Here is a 23,695-nt window from a genome sequence, read left to right on the forward strand (position 1 = left end):
CTACTAATACCGGACTACTCCGTACAGTAAACCCCCACTATAAAGATACCGGATATAGCGATAACCTGGTTATAGCGGTGTTTTTTGGTGTCAATGATGGTATATCGTGATAAATAGGGTTTACTGTATTCCACACGTCCCAACATATGCGGCAAAAAAGCAATCTATCTATCGCAAATTCCTTCCGCCAAGTGCCGGTGTCCACGCAACGCGCCCGACCACCTTAAAACCCGAGATTAAAGGATCTATGTCCCAAAGCGGCACTTTAACTAGGGGTGAAACATCGGCCAAGTCGACTATCAAGGTTCCCAACCGTCCCGCGCTTATGATGGCAATCCGATGGCGCGTTCCAGACCGGGAGCTAACGGCCAATTGGTAAGAGGCGTATGCCTTGTAGATCCGATCGGGTACGTATCCACGACGGGCTGTTTGACTGTTTGACACTTCTGTGGGATTAGAGGATCGGACAGGGGTCTTGGGACGCTTATAGGACACGGTGGATATGGAGGCTCGTATTCGGGCACATGCAACAACGCAAATTATAGTAAACACTTTTTGTGACGATACATTGTAGACATAAGAAAAATATGGTTATAACTAGGTAATCGTTAGACCAAAGTGCTATACATATATTGATATATGAGCAATTCAACCACCGGGTTCCGATCGTTATACTCCGTACGGGTTATCGTGATATCCGGTAGTGTTATAACCAGCCTGCAGCATGTAACCAAACCTTATCATCACAAAATAGATTGGGCCTCAAAAGTCTAGAAGGAAAAACAAGGATGATAAGTGAAAGACCAGTGAGCTTGTCTATATCCAATCGAGCCAAGGTGGATACAGTAACCCGTTATATCGACCGGAATCGGGTGCTTGAATTGCTCATACAACATATAACTAGTTATAGCACTCTGATTTAATGATTAAGTGGTTATATCGGAAAATTTTTCCCTGTGCCTATCTACAATATATCGTTATTAAAAGGGTTTACTGTATTCCATACGTCCGAAAGACAAACTAATATAGTATTAATCTAGGTAACTAATTAACAAGATAATCCTTTCTACTCCGTAATTTTCACTCTATTCTAGGTAGATACATAATCTAGTCAGTTCAGGGATGTGAGTCAACATGCCCAACAAAACAACCAAAGCCTCGGGACAGGCAGCAACGAATATTAATCCCCCGATCTACCCAAGTGTCAACGGGACAACGCCACACCGATTAACCGATTATCTTTTCCCACAGCGATCAACAGATCTTAGAAATTCCAAACGAGCTAGGACATTCTTAAGAGCAGACATCCCGTGGAGATGGAACGTGCCAAATTCCCCACAGTTCCTGAAACAACGATCGATCCGCTACACATTTTCCGTTTGTGGTATGTGGCTGAGCGTCGAAAATTACCGCCAATACCGAGCAAAACAGAAAAAAAAGGGGCTTGGAATTTTGACGCTAAAGAACCAAAAGAGAAACCGCATAGAAGCCTGGTAGAAGAGACTAGAAGCAGATTTAGCACTAGGTGTTTTAGTTAGTCTATCTCACTGGGATTTGTTTTACATTCAGATGGAGACTGTGGAATGTGGGTTTATATTTCTCTTTTTTTCTTGTGTTCTTCTTTTTGAGTCTCTTTTTTCCTTGGCCACCCCTGATTCCATGTTCATTTATGGTATTTAGTTGGCGGGCCGTAGCCTTCGAGGGGAAATGTCTAGCTTACAATAATATAGACAATATAAACAATAGTTTCAGCTGTGGACAAAACACACAGAAGTGGATCTATCTATCTCTGAGACAAGCGATCGACATAGTTCTTTCTCCTTGGTATTCTCCTATATTGTACATATTAGTACATTATTATTCGGAGTAAGCGCCCCCTTTTCTGTTCCGTGGAGTCAGCAAGGTGTGACATGGGCTCTCCACATCCCCAGTAAAAAAAATAAAATAAAAAAAATAAAAATAAAAAAAAACCTTGGAAGATATACATCATACATCATACATCAACTATACATTATATCGTATATCGTATATTATAGTAAAAAGCAATAATTCTCCCAAAAAAGCCAGGCCCAGCTCAATCTAGATTTCCCTGAAACACAGCCGAGGACACCACATGACCTACACAACCTGCGCCAAAAAAAAAAGCCCCCAACACTCCGACCAAGTAATCATATCAAGCCATAACGGCGTCAATCCAACACAACCAGAGCCTTATTGCATTATATGTTGTATGTTATGTGTGTATGCGCCCACCAAGAAAGAGACAGGGATGACCCCTGCATGACATGAGCTATCAACAAAACCCGATCGACGGCGAAGGTGGTACCAAGCCTCGCACAAATGCCATCATTACATTACTGCCTAACCCGTAACCCGTAACCCGCGTGCAACATAGCCCCCTCTCCCCCCTCCCAGCCGGGCTATTCACCAGGCGAAAGAGTAAGAGCATGCCACCCGCGCATCTATAGCAAGGCGCAGATCTGGAGATTTGGGTCTGGCAAGGTCTAGATGCTGACGGGGATGTAGCTACAGGGGTTGTTTTCGGTTGGTTCGGCATTGTGCAGCGGAGTCGGGGTGTGATGCGACATGACGGAGGTGGATGGGCTGAGGGCTGATGAAGGATGAAGACATATATTCCGGGCGAGTTTGTTGGGGTTGGGTGTTGACCTGAGAGATGGACAGGGTATGTGCACAGTAGTATTTCTAAACTTGGGGTAATTTCGAATATCTTTTTTTCTTCTGGTCTGTCAGGGCTCGGATATCTGTTCTAATGTGGGATACGGGAGTTATTGCGGCTGAAAATGTTAGCGAAGAGGATTAGCCGGGTGCCGGGCCCCCACGACGGTTACAGAGAGAGGGGGGTTTGGGGCCGAAACGTCACAGCCCCGCGGCACTGCGCCTGAGCGTATATCCTTCTGGACCTGAATGCGCTACTGTAAGTGTTGGGTAGGAAGTGGATGTCGGGTTTTGATGATGGATTGAGAATGTTGCCGAGAGGGCTGAGTGTTCTCGATTTAAGTCTAGATTGTTCAAGCGGGATAGTCGAGATGGTAGAAGGTGGAGACATAACAGTATGAATGCTGTAAATAAGTATATAGCACTAGCACTAGGGGGAATGGTCATATGGTAGGAAGCGCAAGTAAAACAGAGGGGTATGGCGTCACCGTTCACAAAGAAAAGAGTCAACATCAGTTAAAAGAGAACATAAAATAGGGCATAAAAAACCAAAACCAAAACCAAAACCAGGAATATCAAAGCACACGTATGCGTAAGGAAAAGAAGGGGTCAATCAACGATCAACCGAAGAGCTGAAAGAACCCGATCCATCAGCGCCACTGCCCTCCAGTGGCAGATCCATGTCCATAGGTATCCATGCAAAAAAAAAAAAAAAAAAAAAAAAGCGATCTATCCTCCATGCAAAACAAGAAATATGCGGGCCGTTCTTTGTCCTAGAAACAAACCCAAGCGAGTGAAAAGGGAAATGTTCGCGAAGTCCATGCCAAGATTCCCAGATTCCGAAAGGAGATTCGTGGAAGCTCGCCCATTAGACCGGCCAATGTAGATAGACGAGATCAAAGAGGTGACGTAGGATGAAAAAAAACCAGGAAATTAGGCATCAAAGCAAATGGCAGGCGGCCGCTGCATATATAACAAAGAAACTCCCAGCGATGCATATCAGAGATGTTGGGAGAGAGATAGAGAGGGGAAAAGGCGAATAAGAATGAACAAAGGAAGCGGCCGTAGATCATGCGAGGTGAATCCTAGCCGGCAGGATGCAACCTAGCGAGGAGCTGGGTCATTCTCCGGACCGTCCCAGGATGTATGGGCTTTGCGTTCATTACAGCTGAGGCTCAGATGCTTTAGATGAAAGGTCGCCGAAGAGCTCTGAAGGTAGCGCACGCCTGTAATCGCGTGGTTGGGCAAATGGCGAAGTGAAAGCCGGACGGCGCAAGTTTAGAGACTGTGAAAGATGTTAATTTTTTTTTCTTGTATAATTTCTTTGGAATGATCCTTCTTTTTGTATAGGCAGATCCAAAGATATAGATTTAGGGATCATCACATACAACGCAGTCAGAGCACTTTGCTCCTTGTCGGTTGACACGGCCTCGGCACCCACGAGGATAATTTGCACAGGAATACATGGTAGATATTGACCGGGGTTGGTTGGATCAGACGTGGATCGACAAAGAGAGCTGAGTTGGCGACTCTTCTCAAAGAGTTGATAGGAGAAGAAAAGAAAGAAGAAAAAAAGAAGTAGACTAGAGACTTCAAGATTAAATGTAACGGAGAATAAGGATCAAGGCCTAGAATGTGTTGTACAACACGATGACGTCGGAGGATCAAGGCGTAGAAATTCAGCCACAAGGTTTAAGGCTAGAAGAATGTTGAAGAAAGAGAAGAGATCTAGGGAAGATGGACGGGGTTTATATTAGAGGCTCAAAAAGATGGCTTAGACACGTAAAACAATCTAACAAATACAATTCCAAGTGAAATAGGAGGATTAGAATTTTTAGGGTTCCATTATTATTTACGGCCGTTTGCTGGGGTTGTTTTATTTTATTTTATTTTATTATTTTATTATTATTATTTAGTTTTATTATTTAAATTATTTTATGTATTATATTATATTATATTCTTTATGTTTTATATTTTACCATTTTACAGAGTAGATTATGTATATTATTTTCTTTAATCTCTCTCTAACCTGGCTGAACTGGTTATTTTTGGATTATTTCTTGATAGAACACTGGATAGTATTGGGTACACTTGGCGATGCTTGCCGGGTTTCTTCTAATGTTCTTTATCTTTAATATGAATTATAATTGTTATAGAGCTATATTGTATACAACTTACTACATAGTTATATGTCCTCCTCAGATTCTAATACTGCAGCGATCGGTCGATCTTGACCCGAATATGCGGGTTGATCGGCTTAAATGCTGGTCTTTGGTGCATAAAGAGGGCCAATAAAGAATTCGCCTTATATGAAAAAACAAAACAAAAACAAAAAAAAAACAAAAAAACAAAAAAACAAAAACAAAAACAGTACAATGCATCGTCAGGATCGCAGAATGACTTGCAGTCTCATAGGTATATTGCAGGGACAAGTGGAGTAGCTGAGAAGGGCTGATTTCGAAACAACCGCCTAATGCAAACCGCCTAATGCAAACCAAAACCGTTAAGCTTCATGAACACATGAGAGTAGGTAACTAACGTAGATTGTATACAAGCTTCATATATTGAGGTTACATATATGGAGATGATTACCTGTTTTACTTCTATTTTTGCTCTTTTAATATTCCATACAGATTAAATGAGTTTCACATTGAAGCCCCCTCGATTCCCAAAGGCATATGGGTCTTTGGGCTCTTGGGCCTCCATATGGAGTAGTTCTGGTTTATTTTGTTCTAGAAAAATCTCCACCGAACTCAGGGCATTCCTCAATTTTTTTTTTCTTTCAGTTTTGTTTGCAACTTCGCACAGAACATTCCGATCCTTCCGTGTTGTCCACTTTCTCCTGATCAGCCCTGTCAATGACATATTGTGTTCATTTTGGTGTGATTAATAGCACTGTATATCCAACCCCCTTATTCTTCTACTCTATCCTCAGATGATCGTTATCTTATATATATCAGTATAAACCAATAACAATCCAATATTTGAGTCATAGAAACTTCACTAAAAAACAATCCAATTCAATAGCCCTTTGACTTGATCCTACATTTTGTATGGTTTTCTCCCTTTCATCCCTGTGGAGAGAGAGGCTGTGGATCCACAGCCCGGGCGTTTTTTTTCTTTCTTTTCTTCGTTTTTTTTGTTTTTTGTTTTTGTTTTAAAACCCAGCCAGAAACATTCCAAAGTAAGAAAATGCGATACCAAAATGCAGGGCTTACTGTCAGCTCCAGTGCTGTGCATTCCAGAAATCCGGTTGTCTAGATCTCTCTCTCTATACACGTTTCGACCACACACCGCCTCATATGAAACCTCAGCACATTTTTTCCCGTCCTTGGCAATGCTTTCGTAATGTCGTACACGCGGTGAAGGTTAGACGTGTGCCCTTGGGCTTTTTAAAATTTGGAGAATCAGGAAATTAAGCTCTCTGCTGGTCACTTGACCGGTTCATGTGGCCTGTTCCATGCGTTATCGCACGTTTGTTAGTGGTTGATGCTACAATACTATCATACTATCCAATTACTATAGATGTAGTTATATTATAATATAGTATAGTATATTATAGAAGAGCTTCAGTGTATAGTTGGTTATAGTACATAACTACTTGGTAATAACAGACCTTTGTATTTTTAGAACAGTTGCAGCTCCATCCATGGATGTCTGAAAGAATAGTGGACCATATAGTTCAAGGAACAGAAACATTTGGGAGTCTAGAAGACAATCGAAGATTTACCTCGGCATCTGGACCTTCACAGCCAAAAAAAATAAAAAAAAATAAAAATAACCTGGTGTAACCAAAGAAGTGGAGGAGACTGAAGAATGAAAACCTTACTATGACAGCAATGACATCGACAGTATTAGAGATACCCGAGAGACCTGCAGAGCTCTGCAGTCCACAGTCTCAGTCCAGTCATCACAGTCATGGGAACCTTTCGCAGAAGGACCGATAATCGGAGGGAGAAATGCAAGAGCCGAATATAACCTCATCTGAGAAAGCCCCTCAGCCCTCAACGCCATCTTTCTCACCTGCAGAATGCATACCGTATCGGATCAGCTCGGTTCATGTGACTTGGCCCAGAAAGAGTACTGGCCCAGAAAGAGTACTGCCTAGTTTAGGCTGTTGCTGAGAAATCATCTACCGCATTGTCTGATTGTACATAATTGGGACTACAGCCGGTAAGTCGGACCATTGAGTTATCTGATGGACAGGCACCCATTGGAGAAATGCGGGGAGTTCCGCCGTCACAGGACATTCGATTGAGGCTGCTGACAATGCAACCTCACTACCAACCTGGAAACCTGAGACTACCGAGGTATGCAGAGCACAAGGGACATAGCTGAGATGTTTCATCCAGTGCCGGGTCTGGCGACTGGCAGCATTGCATGATATTCTTCCGAAAACACCCAACAGACAACAACATAAATCGGGAGATAAAAAAAAGAAAGGAAAAAGCCAGTCTCCGAGCGCCGTTCACCACACCGTCACTCAAACCTCCAGCAAAGACCGAAGAATGAACCACGCCCCGATGATACCTAACAGCGACGCGAACAGCAGTCCATTTCCTTCCCTGGTCAGTCCCAGATACGCAACTGCACCCACGAGAAGTTCTTTTCGTCGCGCCATGTCTCGCTTGGATTTCCAACTCGGATCGATAGAGAATGGAGCCACAGCTCGGATGTTCTCAGTGTTTGAAGATGCGTCAGAGGCCCGCAGCGGCACCGATGCAACGAGCGCAACGGGACGATGATCTGACTGTGCGAAGAGAGGCAGTGCATTGTAAGCGAGCGTTTTGACCTTTCCAGCTTCACCAGCCCACGGCTTATCGAGGAAAAGAACTCGATCGCACCAACTGGGCCAGCGGTGATTCGACCATTTCCATTCATGATCATCAGTGTCCAAGCCGATGCGGACAGCTTCGCGCGCGGCATCCGAGTATTTGTACGTGGGAGGGAAATCGATCGGCGCCTCGGATAGGCTGTGGAAAGTCCTGCCACAACTCATTTCGCGCACGAGCTGGTCGTTCTTCAGAAGGTGGGAATAGTGCGACGGGTTATCAAGGTTGACATTGCGTCGAGGGAATTGTTCAATTTCCCGAATCGAGGGTCCGACATTCGATGTGCGATAGTTCAGGTCTCCGGCAAGGAATAGGTAGGCGTTTGGCGCGAAAAGATCTCTGCGACTACCCTCCGCATGCGCCGATGCAGCATCGTGAAGAAGGCTGGTGTTTTCGTCCATGCTTGACCTCACTGCTGGTCTATTGCTGTCGTGCGTGAAAACAAGACGCTCGACAATGCTCTTCCAGTCCATGTTCCTTTGCTCATAGGAATCCTCCATGGGGGCGAGATGCGCTGCGACGAAAGTGAGGTCCACAGTCTTGGATGGCTGTCCCTCAACAACGTATCCCAGGCGTGCCCCGACGGCGCCCTTATTTCCCATTTCATGAACTCCAAGACCGACATGTGCTGTGTCGTACCAGGCGATCTTGCCCAGTGTGTCATCACGCGCGAAAAGCATCAGGCCCGTCATTCCCGTATTGTCGCTGAGGAAGTTCACATAGTGCTGGTCCCATTTTTGTGCCGAGGCTTTCTGGACCGCACGGCGGAATGCATCGAAGTAAGGTAAAAGGTAGGATCCTCCGAGGAACGAGTAGGCGATGGGTGCGATCTCTTGTAGCGAAAGGAAGATTAGGTCGGGTGCGGAGCTCCCCGCACCAGACGCGGGGAGTGCGTCGAAGAAATGATTCGCGAAGGCATCGACATCGGCCAAGTTCCTTGCACAGTTAAACGTCAGCACGTAAACATCGAGGGCGTCCATACTGAAAAAAAAAAAAAAACCACACTGGGTCAAGGCAGAGGAGAGGGTAAAGCAGATGATGGGGAAGCTGAGACGGTGACGTCACCTGGTGAGTGACCGCTTTTTCTTGACCGCTTGCCTCGAATTGTAAAAAGTAAACACACAACTGGAATTTGTCAGAGAAAACCATCCATGGATCGATCCTATGCGGGTACGGGCTAAAAAAAACCCCCAATTCTGTTAACTGTTTAATGATCAAATGAATCTAGAGCATCAGACAAAAAGACCAAAAAAGAAATTCTTGTGCATCATCCGTGAATCGAACACGGGCCTCGTCGATGGCAACGACGAATTCTACCACTAGACCAATGATGCTGTGAAACCAAGTGGATCTGCAAGCTGATTCGCTGGTAATATACGGAACTCGCGAATTTGATCTGTAGAGGGCTTCAATGCCATCCTATACTTGAAGCCGGTTTAGTTAGTTATATAGCGTACAATTATAACTTCCCCCGGACTTCCACTTTGCCACTGTCGGGCTCCAACTCGACCAAAAGCATACCCTCCGCAACATCCTCCTCTTCATCTTCCATCTCATAAACCCATTTGACCCGGCCACCTCGAGGGCTTCGTACTTCGAGCTCCATCTTCATTTGCTTGACGAAAGCCAGGACCTGGTTTTCAGCAACATCCTCTCCATCCGACACCAGTATCTCAATCAGTTTGCCCGAAAGAGGGAGGATTATGTGGTGAGGGTTTTTTGGATCACCTCGCCGATGCGACAAGGACACCAATGCTGACGCAGCAGTCGTAGTTGTTTCGAGTTGCATCCGATAGGGGATTGCGCCCTGCGAGGTTGGGGTTGTATATTCAATTTCGGCAGCAAGTGCAGTTGGGAACTCATTGCGTAGAACCCGGGACAGGCGCAGATGGTGGGAAACCTTGTCTGATTGTGGGAGATCCTTCGACAGAGGTTCCAATGTGATTGACCATGCATCTCCTTTTCGGAACAAGAGATTAGAGGCAGGTAATCCACTTTGGGTGATAGCTTGCTGTGAAGGGCCGACTGGACCATGTAGCCCTTGAAGAGCCTTTGATATGTTTTCCCCTTGCTGTAGTACTGCATCGAGGTTGAGGCCTAGCCATTTTGTATCAACTCTTCCGGCCATGAAATCAGGATGGCCCACGATCCCGCGTAGAAGGCTGATATTAGTTTTGATACCGTCAATCCTAGAATCAGCCAAGACCCGCTGGGCCTTTCTAACGGATGCTTCCCAGGTGGGCGCAGTCACGATTATCTTGGCCAACAGATTGTCGAAGTTGGATCCCACAACCAGTGCGGGACCAGAGACATTGACATGGGTATCTACCCGGATTCCATGGCCACTAGGCACGGTAAACTCAGTAACTTTCCCAATGCTCAGAGAAAACCCGTTGCTTGGGTCTTCGGCACAAAGTCTAAGTTGGATTGAGAAAGCATTTGGCGGAGGATGACTTGCGTTAACCTCAGCACCGAGGCCCAGCTCATGTAAAGTGTATCCCTGTGCGAGAAGCAGCTGCGTCTGCACCAAATCTATCCCACTGATAGATTCCGTGATGGTGTGCTCGACTTGCAGACGCGGGTTCACCTCCAAGAAGTAGAATTCACCGCGCTGTTCACTGACCAGAAACTCAAAGGTTCCCAATGACCGATAGCGGATTTCACTTGCCATCCTGAGCGCAGACTCGATGACCTGACCGACCAAAGCTCGATCCTGCATTAAAGCCGGGGCACATTCAACCACCTTCTGAAACCGCCGCTGAGCACTGCAATCTCTTTCCCACAGATGTCGCACCTGACCTGTTCCATCACCAATAATCTGAATCTCAACATGATGAAATCCGTCAACAGCAGCTTTCTCAACAAAAACTGTCCGAGACGGTGACTCGCCAATCGCTCTCTGAATACTATTATCTAGCTCATGCTCCTCGCGAACCAGACGAATCCCGCGACCACCTCCACCATCAACAGCTTTGATCATAACCGGGAAACCGACTTGCGTAGCAAACGCGCGTGCTTCATCCATATGGGTGGTAGGCTGACTCATGGCTTCCAATACAGGGACACCGCATTGCTTCGCTAGCTGTTTTGCCTGCAGCTTATCACCCGTTCGGGCGAGGTTTTCCCATCCAGGTCCAATGACTATAGACCCGGTTTCGTGCCACAAGCGATGGGCGAATTCGGCACTCTCGCTAAGGAATCCATACCCAGGATGCACTGCGTCGATAGAGTGAATTCGAGCCAGTTCTACTAGGAGTGAGATGTCGAGATATGATGATGGTGATGGGATTTCAATCGCATGTTGTGGTCGTCCTAGATCGCAGTGCGATCGGTCGTCTGATGTGTACAGACTGAATGTCTCGATTGGCTCGGGTAACTCTCGTGCTGCATGGAGAATACGAACAGCAATCTCTCCTCTACCAAATATCACATGAGCTTGTTATAACAATACGTTTTGCAGAAGTTCATACCTGTTTGCGACCAACAATCGCTTAATGGGCCGTGAGTGCGGGGAAGCCATTGGGGTGAAAGGGGAAAGTCCGGGGTAATTGTGAGCAAAAGCTCTAGCAAACTAGATAAACTAGATAAAGGAGATATTTTGTGATATATATATATATATATCTATAACACTGTGAAATAGTGAATGTATCTTGTAATTAGATATTTTTATGTCTTTAATCTCCATTTGATATATATCTCGACATGGGCGACCTCGGCCCTCGGACAGTCTGTCTACCCCCTCAGTAGACCACCTGCAACTCCTTATATATAGGTAAGCAACCTCCAATCCTACACTTTACACAGGGAACATAAACCAACCCATATCAATTGATACATCATGACGAAAAACAACGACAACCCATCAATCAAAACAGGCAAAGACCAAGCCACCGACCGCCTACACCAGGTCTCATCCCATATATCCCCACCAGGAGACCAACCAAGAAAGCCCAAGTCAAAAGCAAAGTCCACAGAAAATCGCCTCCCAGCAGATCATTCCGATGTACTAGATCAACTAGCAACGCTCCGCACAATAGCCGCAAAACCAGATCCCACGAACCGAGGCTACGTCCGTCAAAAGCAAGCAGGCAAGCTATGGGTACGCGAGCGCATCGAGAAACTCCTAGACCCAAACAGCTTCCAAGAAATTGGGTCCGTTTCTGGCACGGTGACATGGCAAAAGACCGCGCCGATGCGCGAGAAACCTGTATCCTTCGTGCCCAGCAATAACATCCAAGGCGCCGGAATGCTTCGCGGGAGGAAGGTTCTCCTCACAGCTGATGATTTCAGTATCCGGTCTGGACATGCGGACGGCGCGAGTACCGGCAAGACGGTTTATGTAGAGAAGCTTGCTATTGCGTTGCGTGTGCCAGTTGTTAAGCTTGTTGATGGGAGTTCTGGGGGTGGAAGTGTAACGACGATTCGGAAGGAGGGGTGGAGTTATCTTCCTCATGTTGCCTCCTTTCCGCATGTTATTAAGCAGTTGAATATGGGGATTCCGAATTTGGGGGCTGTTGTTGGGCCTGCGGTGAGTTTCGGATATTTTCTCCTCGTTTTCGCTTTTGCTTTATCTACCCCTTTGGTATTAGTTGACACAAGCTGAACTGTTCACCATTTAGATTGGACTTGGCGCTGCAAGAGTGGTATCCTGCCACTTCTCCGTGATGGCAGCTGACATCGGAGCACTGTTCAATGCAGGTCCGAAGGTTGTTGAGGGCGCAACATTCGAAGAAGGTCTCGATTTCCAAGATTTGGGCGGACCTATGGTTCATTGTATGAACGGCACGATTGATAACCTCGCCGCCAATGAGGCAGAGTGCTATGAACAGCTGCGGGTAGTTCTGAGCTATCTCCCCAACAGTGGAAGCGATGCACCTCCAACAATTCCCTGCATTGACCCAGAGGAGCGTGAGGATGTTGCACTGCGGAGTATCATTCCTCGACGGCAAGCGCGCATGTACAATGCCCGTTCAATCATCACCTCTGTAATTGATAAGGACTCATGGTTTGAGATCGGAGCATTATGGGGTAGGACTGCAATTGGTGGACTTGCACGTCTGGGTGGTCGTCCTGTTGGGATTATCTCGCTCAACTGTGAAGTGAATGGAGGTGCACTGGATGCGGCTGGCAGTCAGAAGTTAACGCGGCTGTTGAAGTTGTGTGATGTGATGAATCTGCCTATTTTGCAGTTTTTGGACGTCCGTAAGTTATTTTGCTTTATCGTGGATTGTTTGAAAAAAGCTGACATGTTATTTGAAGCGGGTTATGCCATTGGAACTGTTGCTGAGCGCACGGCGACAATGCGTTGGGGGGTCGAACTCGCCAAGGCTTACTTCAGTACCACCGTGCCGGTGTTCAATGTGGTCACACGGCGTGTGTTTGGTGTAGCGGGTGGTGTTATGTTGGGTTGTCGTGATCCGGTTATGCAGGTCGCTTGGCCGTCTGGGCAATGGGGTTCGTTGCCTCTGGATGGCGGAATTGAAGTTGGGCATCGGCATGAGCTGCGCGAAGCCGAGAAGGTTGGAAAGAAGGAGGAACGGTATCAAGAGTTGGAAGAGGAGTATCTGAGGCTGATGAACCCAGTGCGTACGGCGAACGCGTTTGGAATCGAGGAAATTATAGACCCGACAGATACGCGGAAGGTTTGCTGTGGTTGGGCATCGCATGTATATGAGGTGCTCATGAAAGAGAGATTAGCAGACCGAGCCTGTGGGAAGCTTCAGCCTTCTTTTGCCTAATATAAATCCGTATGAAACAGTCTGATGATGCATGGTGAATCAATATAGCGACAATGAACTGAAATCTACATACTACTTAACAAAAAGAAAAAAAAAAAAAGAATGGAAGGAATCGCCCTGGAACGATACTGTGGCCTCCGGTATATTTTATATAAAACGACAAAAATGAGCTGGAGTCAGCCGATGTACTATCCGCCGACTCGAGCTCATTGCCTATAGTACTTTGGAGTGGATGATAAGGAGTAATTTATAATATCTGACACTACTATAAGTTCACCTTGCAACATTGGTTTATAGAATCTCTACCATACATGGCTGTTCCAATGCTCAATTATCCAGTTGGTGATCCAACGCCCGTCTACGTTCTTGTCATGATCAGCCGATAGAACCAGGGCAGTTATCAAGGCCTCTACAATACATATGTAGCAACTCAAGTATCCTCGTTTTTCGACTAGGCTTAATTCAGGCATCAATATTACCCGAAAAGGGAATTTTGTTGCATAGGACTATACCGCTGCGGATGTGAGCATCCACAAAGGCCCAAATCAATCGCATTGCACTAAGTCGGAATACAAGATACTTAAGCATCAATATTAATTCATCTGAAACGATATCTTTCATCATTATTTTACGAAGTGTGGATGGTCATAGACAAGTGGGAAAGTGGAGTTCAGACGAACCAAGACCTATATCTTCCTATCGTCTTAAGATACATTTAAATATTTTAAATATATTTGTAGTTTAATAGTTTTGGTGAATGTGTATGTAGAATATATCGGTGGGTTTATGTCTCTAAAGGTTGGGTAGTATATACAGTTCGCAACTCTAATTTGATTCCTCGCTAATTTTTCTGGGATGGATTGGGCGTCAGCGACGGTTTGATCGTGAATACATTCCCCTTTATGTTTTGATTCAGCTAGAATAACCGGTCTGTTACTTGTGTTTGTCGAGGCAAAGGACGAAAGTTCTGACTCAAACTAGAGGACTCGTAGCCAAAATTTCCAAATTTCATTCTTTTGGCTGATCATCTCTACCTCGATTACAGGTATCATATACTTTGTTTGCTATGTTTGCTATGTTTCTTTGTTCTCCAAAAGTGCTACTAAGCCTAATTGGGAAATACGTTCAAAAACATGGAGATATCTCTATTTGTATGGGGACGAAAAGCTTCGTTCTTGACACTTGGAAACTGTCCAAAAACATAGAGATGTCTCCGTTTGTATGGGATGAAAAGCCTCATTTTTGTCATACTGGTGTTCCATGCCGAGTTGGTTACAGTACACTGTATAGAGAGGCCTGAAAGCGGTCTAAAACAAGGCTTAATTCAGGCATAAGTCAGGCCAAAATAAGGCACCAAGGCATTAAATTCAGGCAGGCGGCATTGAGCGCTACCGTAAGTTTGCTCTCGTCAATTGTTTGCTCCCAGTCCCTTAGCCCTAATTAGTTGGTTAGTTATATCTTTTTGTACATGGTCTGGCAGCTTTCAGCAAAAAATTAATATACCTAAGTTACTATTACAAATGCCTTATTGATCAAAGTACTCCGGTTCTGCTAGAGCTGTAGGGTACGATATGAAGCTTTTTCATCCCAAACAAATATATCCATATATTTTTACATCTTGTGGTGTTCATTAAGTACAAAGATGAGCCCTTTCTACATCATACTAATACCCTACACATCCTCACATTGTTCGGTGTTCCCAAAATGTATAAAAATAAAGCTTTTGGATATACACAAAAGGCGTTGAAATGTGTAACCCTATAGATGAGTTTCATTTGTATAACTAGGGATTCGCCTAATAGTTTTGATAGCATCAATAAATTTAGTATCTATATACTCTTCATAGAATTAAAAAAACGAAAAGTGGAAGACTTATTCCTTTAGCCAATGGTTTCTATAGATTCATTATACCTTTAATGCCATTGCCGCCTTATACGCAAATCTATAAGTGTATACCTCTATAGTCAGGGTATCTCTATGGCCATTTTCGCTTTATATGAAAATCTATCTACAAGCATATGCCGCTATAGATTCATTACATCTTTAATGTTATTGCCGTCTTATACGCAAATCTATCTATAATCGTATGGCTCTATAGATTCATTATATCTTTAATTCCATTGTCGCTTCATACGCAAATCTATCTATAAGCGTATGTCTCCATAGACAAGGTATCATATACAGTTGCTAGTCTCTAACCCAATTTCTCTTCAATTCCTACATGATTGATTAGGCGTCGACGACGGATTCCCCATAATTGAATTCCTCTTATAGATTTGGATGCCCTGAAATATCAAATCTCTGTCTAGTGTTTGTTAAGGCAAAGACTGAAAGATCCCTCCTTCGAATGAAGGACTCGTGCCCTAAAATCGAAGACTTTATTCATTTACTCGATGGTCTCTACGGATCTATTGTGCCCCTTAGCCAATTGCCCCTCGATGTAGCATGACAATCATTGCTATGCCGGCGACGCTCAATTGCTCGAGTATAAATAGCCCCTCTCTCACGACTTGGACTCTCCTTCTTCTTCATCTCCATACCTCACCATCTATCCTCTACCATCCTCTATCCTCTACCATTCTCTATCCTCCACCATCATCTACCATCTATCATCATCAACTATCATCATTTACTATCATCATCATCAACCGCAATCATCATCAACTACCATAGTTGATCCTCATCTGCCTCTACATCATCTACAACTATCATCACCATCAACCACAATCATCATCAACTACCATAGTTGATCCTCATCTGCCTCTACATCATCTACAACTATCATCACCATCAACCACAATCATCGTCAACTACCATAGTTGATCCTCACCTGCGTCTACATCATCGTCGCCAGTTATCTTCATCAATCCAACCTCCACCTTCACCATGCCCGGCATGAGCGAACTACAACTGAACATCATCCGGGACTTCACCTCGACCCGCGATACTTTGGTTGCTGAGCTTGAGAAGTTTTCTGGAGGCGATACCAATGGCAGAGTGGTTGTTCGGGTCCAGTCGTTCTTGTTTCGAATTAAGAACACCTTGGCAATGTGGGCCAGGCTTCGTTGGAACTTGAAGAACGAGGGCCGGTGTTTCGAAGACCGCTGCATCAATCTCATGGTGTTGGCAGATGAGATGGCTCAAGACTTCCCTCACTGTGTTACCACTGTCATCGACGAGAAGGGTGTCATCGAGATCCAGGATCTTGTTATGCGGAAGAGTTTTGATATGTTGGCAATGCAGCTTGGAAGTTTAACTTTGTGGGGCTGCAGCAACATTGACACCGCGGCTGTTGAGAATGCTTGTATGGCAGAGAAAGAGCAGCGCCGATGGGAACAAAAGCCAGTCTCGGAAGACGATGAATGCAGCAAGTCTCTTCGAAACATGTGGTTCCGGATGTACTACAAGGACATGGACTGCGACTGCCACCAGTGCCTGGACTTGTACCTTCCGCTCCGCTCCCCCACACCCTCTCCTACACTCCCCCGATGTCCATGTCCAACATTGATGGCGATTCCCTGCCCAGCTTGTTGGAGGAGTAAGCACGAAAGTTCTTTCTCCGGGGTCCTCTGTGTTTTGACGGTGCCTACACTTTTGGTTACATTGATATCTTCATGGTGAATTGTTACAACAAAAACAAAAAAACAAAAGAAAAAAACAAAAGAAAACAAAAAAAGAAAACAAAAAAAGAAAAGAAAATTGAAGAAAATGAAGGAAAAAATGGGTGGTGACTTTTTTGGTGACTTTTTGTTTACGGCATTGCCGTTTTGAATTGCGTTTTGAATTGCGTTTTGAATTGCGTTTTGAATTGCGTTTTGAATTGCGTTTTGAATTGCGTTTTGAATTGCGTTTTGAATTGCGTTTTGCATTGCTTTTTTGGATTGCTTTGTGTGCTTTTTTGAATTGTTTTTTTGAATTGCGTTTTGCATTGCTTTTTGGATTGCGTTTTGTTTTTGAATTGCGTTTTTGGATTGCGTTTTTGATTTATATTGGTCAATTGACCCAAAAAAAAAAAACAAAAAAGAAGAATGAAGAAAGAAAATTGAAGAAAATGAAGGAAAAAATGGGGTTGTTGCGATGTTTCTGGTGACATTTTTTGTTTACGGCAATGCCGTTTTGATTTGCGTTTTGATTTGCGTTTTGATTTGCTTTTTGGATTGCGTTTTGCATTGCGTTTTTGATTTATTTGGTCAATTGACCCAAAAAAAAAAGACCAGAAAATGGAGGAAAAAAAGCCGGTTAACGGTGTTTCAAGGGTTTCTATTTTGGTGGACTTGCTTTTGGGGATTTTGATGTCTGCATTCAATTTGTTGTTGCTCGCGTTGCTTATATTATTGGTGAAACCAAATAATAAAAAAAAGAAGCTTATGCTTCGAAATGATGTGCAAATTGTAGAAAAAGTAGAAAAAAACAAGCCCTAAATGAATTGTTTGAATAAACACGCTCAAACATAGTACATACAATATAGAGACGAAACTAATCTTCCCTAACAATCAGACTATCAGACTTAACGGGAGTCGTAAACCGAATAAAGAACGCTAGGTAGCGTGTTGGCACGACTCTAGTTACTATTGATAGTGAGTAGGACGGATATAGTAGGAAAAATTAGAGTTATATAGGTTCGTAGGGTAGTGGGATAAAGCTCGTGAAGTAAACTGTATAGACTAAAGACCGAAGAATGGTGGAATTCTATCCTACCAATATACTGCCTACTAGTTTTACAATCGCTCTATGGGCTCTACTCTATAGGTTTTGCCGCATGAGCTTTATCCCGCTATCCTATGACCCTATATAACTCTAATTCTTCCTACTATATTCATCGGTAGACTTATAGTAGTATAAAATCAGAGAAGATTTGCAGTATCGCCTTCTTGAGAGCCCTGATCCTAGGACTGGTGTAGCTGCCTTCATCGGCCGTAGAAACTATGGCAGCTATGATAGCCCAAGAGCCAAAAAGCGAGAGTAACTGCATCTTTTACCAAGTCAAAAAATAATGAATTATTTGCTGGTCAATTTGGTTGGTAGGTTTGTGATGCTCTGAAAAACTTCGAGACTAACAGCTTCCTTTTACAATGATGATTCGATTCCAAACGAACCAAGCAAGATTCAAGTGATCGTGTCTCTGCACAGTGATTACTCTTCATTGGCAAATTATTATATTATATTATATCTTTTTTTTTTTTGGCTGTCTTATTGCATCGGACATGGTTGGTGGAATGGTTTGCATTTACTACAGACACTATGCATAATTCAATATCTAAGACAATAGGACCATACGATAGAATTGCTGCACCCTCCTCCCGTGTGAGAATTGGAAAGGATCATCTTCCTCATGTCCCACGTTATAGTATACTAAGTATTTGAATCACTGTTTGTTCCGCGTGTTATCTCTACAACTTAATATTCCTAAATACGTGCCGCACGTTGCCTGCAGTCTGAAACGGACCCAACATCGGACCTTCGTATTCCCTGACGCTTAGGGATTGGAAGACCAACCTTACTAGCCCAGAGACACCGATACTTAAAGGTCCTAGCTTAGTATACCTATACTTCAGGCAGTGTTATGTGATCTTTATGTGCAAAATAATAAAATCCTCTCGGGCAGCCCTGACCTCGTTGTGGTTTCGAATGCTCCTCCAAAGACCGTAAATCATGGAGTCAACAAGTCAGATTTGGTTTTGAGTCGGTCAGTAAAACCGAATGAGGAGTATCAGAATGGTTTTTTTTGGGAAAAAAATTAAACCCTGAAATATGATTTAAATCTTAACTATGACAGGCACCAGACCAATGGGGACAGCAGACTCCAGATGGATGGTGCCATGGAAGCGGTTTCCAGCGGCCTCGCCATGTCAACTAATACAAGTGTATATTATCATAGGCGTGTTAGACTCCACAGAGTGATGATAAAATTATTTCCCTCATAGACTCTCAAACATATTAGCAGGGTAACCGAGATTTTATATACATTTCCCACCAACCCCCACCAAACGGATAGCGGCATATACCGTGTAACCATTCCTAAAGGTTATCAGGGTCTTTCTACTCCCAAACTTCCCAACTTCTTAAATCAAACAGGACTCTTCGCTGCCTTCTCCTCTTGCAAATCTTGCAAGGAAACATCGACAGGCGTCAGCACCGGAACAGCAGCCACCGCAGGTTTCGGCGGTGCAGGCGCGATCCAAAACGCCGGATACCGACGATGCAAATTATTCAACAGCAACGCACACACCAGAAGCATAACAGAAGACAACAGAACTACAGGCAAGTAGTACCAAGAAAGCCGCCAAATCTCCTCACTAGTAGCCGGCAGCAAAGCAGTGGCACCAGCAGGCGGGTGGGTCGTACCCGTCAACTGCATAACGACAATAGCAATAGCCGTCGAAAGCGAAGCAGCCAGCCAACGCAGGGAGTCGAAGCGCGCCTGGTCGGGCATCAAACTAAACAATTTAGTAATGCAGACGCCGATCAAGGCGCTGAAGAAGTGGCCGAAGACTAGAGCGCGTGGTTGTGCTAGGGGACTTTCAATTGCGCCGAATACGAGGACGGCGGATGCACCCTGTTTTGGATATTGAGTATGAGTCAAATGTAGATATTTGGGGGAATGCGATTTTGGGCTATTTGACAACATTGAACTTACGTAGGATGCAATTATACCCGGTACATTGCGTTCGGTGAAGTAGTCGGAGTAATTGAAAATTGCTTGGACGACTGAGAGACCACAGAATGAGGTTATGAAGGACCATAGAGCGACCTCGTATTTAGAGAGTGGCTTCACGGCTTCTGGGCGATAGCCAAGCCAGTGGCTAATCCACCGGGGAAGACGGGCGAGGCGGGGAGTGGCCATTTGGGACACCGCACCACAGGTTTTGAAGATTAGAATTATTGTTGGCTTATACAGGAGATCAAAGAGAAGAAAATAAAATATTGCCTGACATTCAAAGGATCCAGAGGCGCTAGAATGGTTTGGGGAATTGGAGAAAGAAAAAAAGAAATTGGAGAAAACCGGCCGTGCGGAGGAATGTGAGGAGATCCAATTTTTATGACACATCGCTGTAAGCACATAGTAAAAGTAGAACACATCATTACAATATACATTTTAACTCTTATACATACGGTTCCTTCAATAGATCACGACTGACGATGTGGGACTCGCCCAATGTGCCCTTCATTACGAGCACCAAGTCATCCACGGTGGCCAGGAATTTGAGGTATGCGCTGATGGCGACGCAGAACCGACGGTAGTCCTCGTCGCGAATTAAATCTTTGCTTAGCATGATATCCACGTTGCGCGACATCCAATAATCGTGGCAACGGTTCAGGAGTGGCGTTGGCAGCACCTCGGGCAGAGGGTCACCCGTCTTGAGTGATTGTTCAACCACACCCAGAACAGCCATGACGTCGCCGATATTGTGGTGGTCAAGGAGACCGGCTTGACGAGCTAGGCGACTTTGTAGATGTTCTGGCAGCGAAGCTGATAGGTAAAGTAGGCGAGCGATGTTCTGGTTGAGTTCTTGGCATAGTGATTTGACCTGACCGAGACGGTCGCTGTCAAATGGCGAGCTGGAGAATTCGAAGCGTAGCAACGCGATGGGTCCGTCCAGTGCGGCGAGGGTCTCGGCGAGGTTAAGAGCCAGCTTCTCTGCGGCTAGACCTTCTTCGCGTTCCTGTCCCCAGCAGGATAAGAGAAGCGCGTAGTGGTCCGACAGTAAGCGGATGACATTTGAAAGGGACTTGCAGACGTGTCCTGATGCAGACGGTGGGCGAGGGAACAGCTGCACGATCAGTGCCGCTGCAGACCCGATAAGAACAAGCAAAAGTCGTCGCCAGAAAACATCATAACCCCAACCAGGATTGCCGTAAGTCGGGATGTGCCTAGGAAGTGTGTCAGTAATGTTGCTTCTCGAAATGCGTGCAATTTACTTACGTATCCTCAAAACTGTAACCAACAACCAGAATGCAGGTCGCACCAGCCATAATCAGAGCTTGAAGCATAGCAGGCGGGGCGAAGATACGCCCCCACATGAGAATCGTGAGCACAACAGCCATGATAGCAGCAAGACCATACGGGTTACCTTCACCATGGCCTGAGCCGATGTACCACGCAACTAAGCCAAGAAGACCGCCAACAATGGTACCAATAGCTCGACAAATAAGGGAGAAAGTGAAGTCGGCCATGTAAATGACCAGTGTGGTCTGTCCCATGATGAGGGCCCAGAGACCTTTCTCACGGTAATAGAAACCCGCGGTGTGAGGAATCGCAGCAGGGATAGCGAGTGCGATTGTGACAACCACCATGCGCAGAGCATAAAGACCTTCCGGATTGATGAACCAATGATAGGTGCCGATGATAGCGCGCCCGAAGCCGCTGCCTCGCTTGGCACGATATCCTCTACTGATGCGAAGATGCTGCTGTGCCGCTTTGGACTGCGTCTCTGCGGTGTCAGGGTCGATGATTGGGTTATGAGCCGCAGTTACAGGCGCCACGACATTTTTGCGACGAAACCAGTTGACTGCATATCGCAAGCCCTTGGGTAGCCACAGACGGACTTTTTGGCGTTCTTTCAGGAGAGCGACCAGTTGTCCAAGGACCCGCTCCCACCCATCGGCGACGCCGAGCACCTGCTCTTCGAAGATCATTCCCATAGTGATACCCCTAACTCTGGGTAATGAATTTTCGTCAAGGGTCTTGAGCATGCCTTTTTCGTCGAATATCTCTGCATGTGTTTGAATCAAACGCTCGGTGGTTTCCGTTGCAAACGATGCGCGCAGGCCCTGAAGATTATTCAGTGCAGTCTGGCTACGCTCGTGCAACTTATCGAGGCGTTCCTTGGAAGGGCGACCAAACCAACGCTTGTTAACCGTGTTAATTGATTCTGCAATGATCTCAACAGCTTCCTGGCAAGCCGGGAGGATATCCTTGCTGGACTCGCGCAATACCTCGATAGTTTCCGATCGCATAGACTCATGTTCCGGGCTTCGCAGTGCTTGGACCAAATTAACACTCTCCATCAGCTGGCGCATGCCAACCTCGCGTGAACGCTTTTTCTCATTCCCGCTAGCTTGGGAATCAGAGTCTGAATCCCGATCCACAGTGAGCTGGTGCAACTTTTCTAGCTTCGCGTGTCCCCCGACGCGGGCGATATGAACTTCCAGGAGGGACAGACTGCTTATCAAAGCTTGGCGTATCGGTTTCTTCATACTTTTGACATCTTCCGCACCCCACCAACCGACAGAGAAGTCTAGTGGCAGAAATCCAATGGCCGGTTTGAGTTGCTTGTAAGCAGCAATGCTCTTCACCTTGATAGTTTGCAGATCTGCCATAGCCAATGCTTCACCTTTTAGAAGACTGTTCTCCGTGGCGTCCAAAGGTCCTTTGAGTAGCCGAACTAGCCCCTCCATGCCATCAAGCACGACATGGGAGGTAGACCGAGGAAAGAAGAAAAAATGGGAGACCAGGCCCAACCCAATTCCAATGGCGGCAGGTTCAACCAAGACCTTGGGGACAGTACCGCTGAACGATGGAAGCAGCGGGCCAATAGTCAGGGAAACATCGACGATGATGATTCCGAAAATCTGCATCAAAATGAATTTGGGGTTCTTAGCCCGAAGACGGGACTGCGCGAAAGGGTTAGTTTCTATTTGAGAATTATGCCCATATCAAGAAAAACTCACGAGTAAATAGATGAACAAACAGATTAAACAATAATACACAACTGTTACACGAGTGTCAAGCATCCAGCCTGTGTAGACAAGCTGTTGCTGGACAGCTGCCACGGGCTGTCCGGTGGAATTGGCCTGGCTGTATGCGGCCTGTCCTAGGGCTTGAAGCTTAGCCTGGGTCTCAGCCGCGGGTCTTGCGGCCATAGCAGCCTTCATGGCGATGACACCCCAGGCCCAGCCCAAAGCCATACCCAGGACGAGGGTCAGAGTTCCTAAAAGGAAAATGAAGACAATGCCGGTCGGAGGCACCATGAAGAGTACCAAACTGATTGCAATATAATTAGCAATTAATACCGAGAGGAGAGATATAGATGCGCTCACGTTGCAAAAAAAGTCGCACTACCAATGACGCTTAGGGACGGCGTGATGAAGATCAACAGCGACGCGACCCACGCAGCTAGTGAGCAACGAAACAATACCTTAAGATCACGGGCATTGAAGTGATCCAGCCATCCAGGCAGCTTTCTACCGGCCTTGGGCGCAGGCGCTGCCTTCACAGGCGATGGAGACCCCTCCCCATTAGAGGAAAGCGGGGACGCTTCCGGCTGGACATCCCGCTGAGAAGATTCGATTTCAGTCATTCCAACATGAACAATGTAAATGAGATTTATCGGGAGGATGAAGCAGTTGAGAATCTAAGGGGATAGATATGATCGGGCATTCCTTCCGATAAAAGGGGAGAGAATGAGGGGACAGTTTAAGATTTTACCGTTCCCGTTCTCCGGACAA

The 23,695-nt window shown here is 45.5% G+C and overlaps 7 protein-coding genes across 7 annotated transcripts; 2 read left to right on the forward strand and 5 right to left on the reverse strand.

Annotated features, from left to right (window-relative positions):
- Positions 1–3,838: 3,838 nt before the first annotated feature.
- Positions 3,839–4,161, reverse strand: N7516_008706 (uncharacterized protein; the record flags this gene model as incomplete). Its single annotated transcript, XM_057221425.1, has 2 exons — positions 4,065–4,161; positions 3,839–3,961 (listed from the first exon to the last, which is right to left on the reverse strand). The coding sequence occupies exons 1-2, from the start codon at positions 4,140–4,142 to the stop codon at positions 3,839–3,841; spliced, it is 201 nt and encodes a 66-aa protein (XP_057071697.1). The 5' UTR covers positions 4,143–4,161.
- Positions 4,162–7,159: 2,998 nt separating this feature from the next.
- Positions 7,160–8,488, reverse strand: N7516_008707 (putative inositol 5-phosphatase; the record flags this gene model as incomplete). Its single annotated transcript, XM_057221426.1, has 1 exon — positions 7,160–8,488. The coding sequence occupies one exon, from the start codon at positions 8,486–8,488 to the stop codon at positions 7,160–7,162; it is 1,329 nt and encodes a 442-aa protein (XP_057071698.1).
- A 479-nt stretch (positions 8,489–8,967) lies between these two features.
- N7516_008708 (putative pyruvate carboxylase) lies at positions 8,968–11,028 on the reverse strand (the record flags this gene model as incomplete). Its single annotated transcript, XM_057221427.1, has 2 exons — positions 8,968–10,924; positions 10,979–11,028. The coding sequence occupies 2 exons, from the start codon at positions 11,026–11,028 to the stop codon at positions 8,968–8,970; spliced, it is 2,007 nt and encodes a 668-aa protein (XP_057071699.1).
- A 318-nt stretch (positions 11,029–11,346) lies between these two features.
- On the forward strand, positions 11,347–13,246 carry N7516_008709 (uncharacterized protein; the record flags this gene model as incomplete). Its single annotated transcript, XM_057221428.1, has 3 exons — positions 11,347–12,036; positions 12,128–12,710; positions 12,768–13,246. 3 exons carry the CDS (start codon positions 11,347–11,349, stop codon positions 13,244–13,246), a joined length of 1,752 nt encoding a protein of 583 aa, XP_057071700.1.
- A 2,886-nt stretch (positions 13,247–16,132) lies between these two features.
- On the forward strand, positions 16,133–17,757 carry N7516_008710 (uncharacterized protein; the record flags this gene model as incomplete). Its single annotated transcript, XM_057221429.1, has 2 exons — positions 16,133–16,784; positions 17,744–17,757. The coding sequence occupies 2 exons, from the start codon at positions 16,133–16,135 to the stop codon at positions 17,755–17,757; spliced, it is 666 nt and encodes a 221-aa protein (XP_057071701.1).
- A 1,556-nt stretch (positions 17,758–19,313) lies between these two features.
- Positions 19,314–20,090, reverse strand: N7516_008711 (HPP family protein; the record flags this gene model as incomplete). Its single annotated transcript, XM_057221430.1, has 2 exons — positions 19,314–19,802; positions 19,884–20,090. 2 exons carry the CDS (start codon positions 20,088–20,090, stop codon positions 19,314–19,316), a joined length of 696 nt encoding a protein of 231 aa, XP_057071702.1.
- Positions 20,091–20,349: 259 nt separating this feature from the next.
- On the reverse strand, positions 20,350–23,547 carry N7516_008712 (uncharacterized protein; the record flags this gene model as incomplete). The annotated part of the gene is made up of 4 exons (XM_057221431.1): positions 20,350–21,118; positions 21,171–22,861; positions 22,919–23,231; positions 23,288–23,547. 4 exons carry the CDS (start codon positions 23,545–23,547, stop codon positions 20,350–20,352), a joined length of 3,033 nt encoding a protein of 1,010 aa, XP_057071703.1.
- Positions 23,548–23,695: the final 148 nt, after the last annotated feature.

Source organism: Penicillium verrucosum (genome assembly GCF_028828655.1).
Source record: "Penicillium verrucosum strain IBT 35672 chromosome Unknown utg000003l_segment0_segment0, whole genome shotgun sequence".
Classification (NCBI taxonomy): domain Eukaryota; kingdom Fungi; phylum Ascomycota; class Eurotiomycetes; order Eurotiales; family Aspergillaceae; genus Penicillium; species Penicillium verrucosum.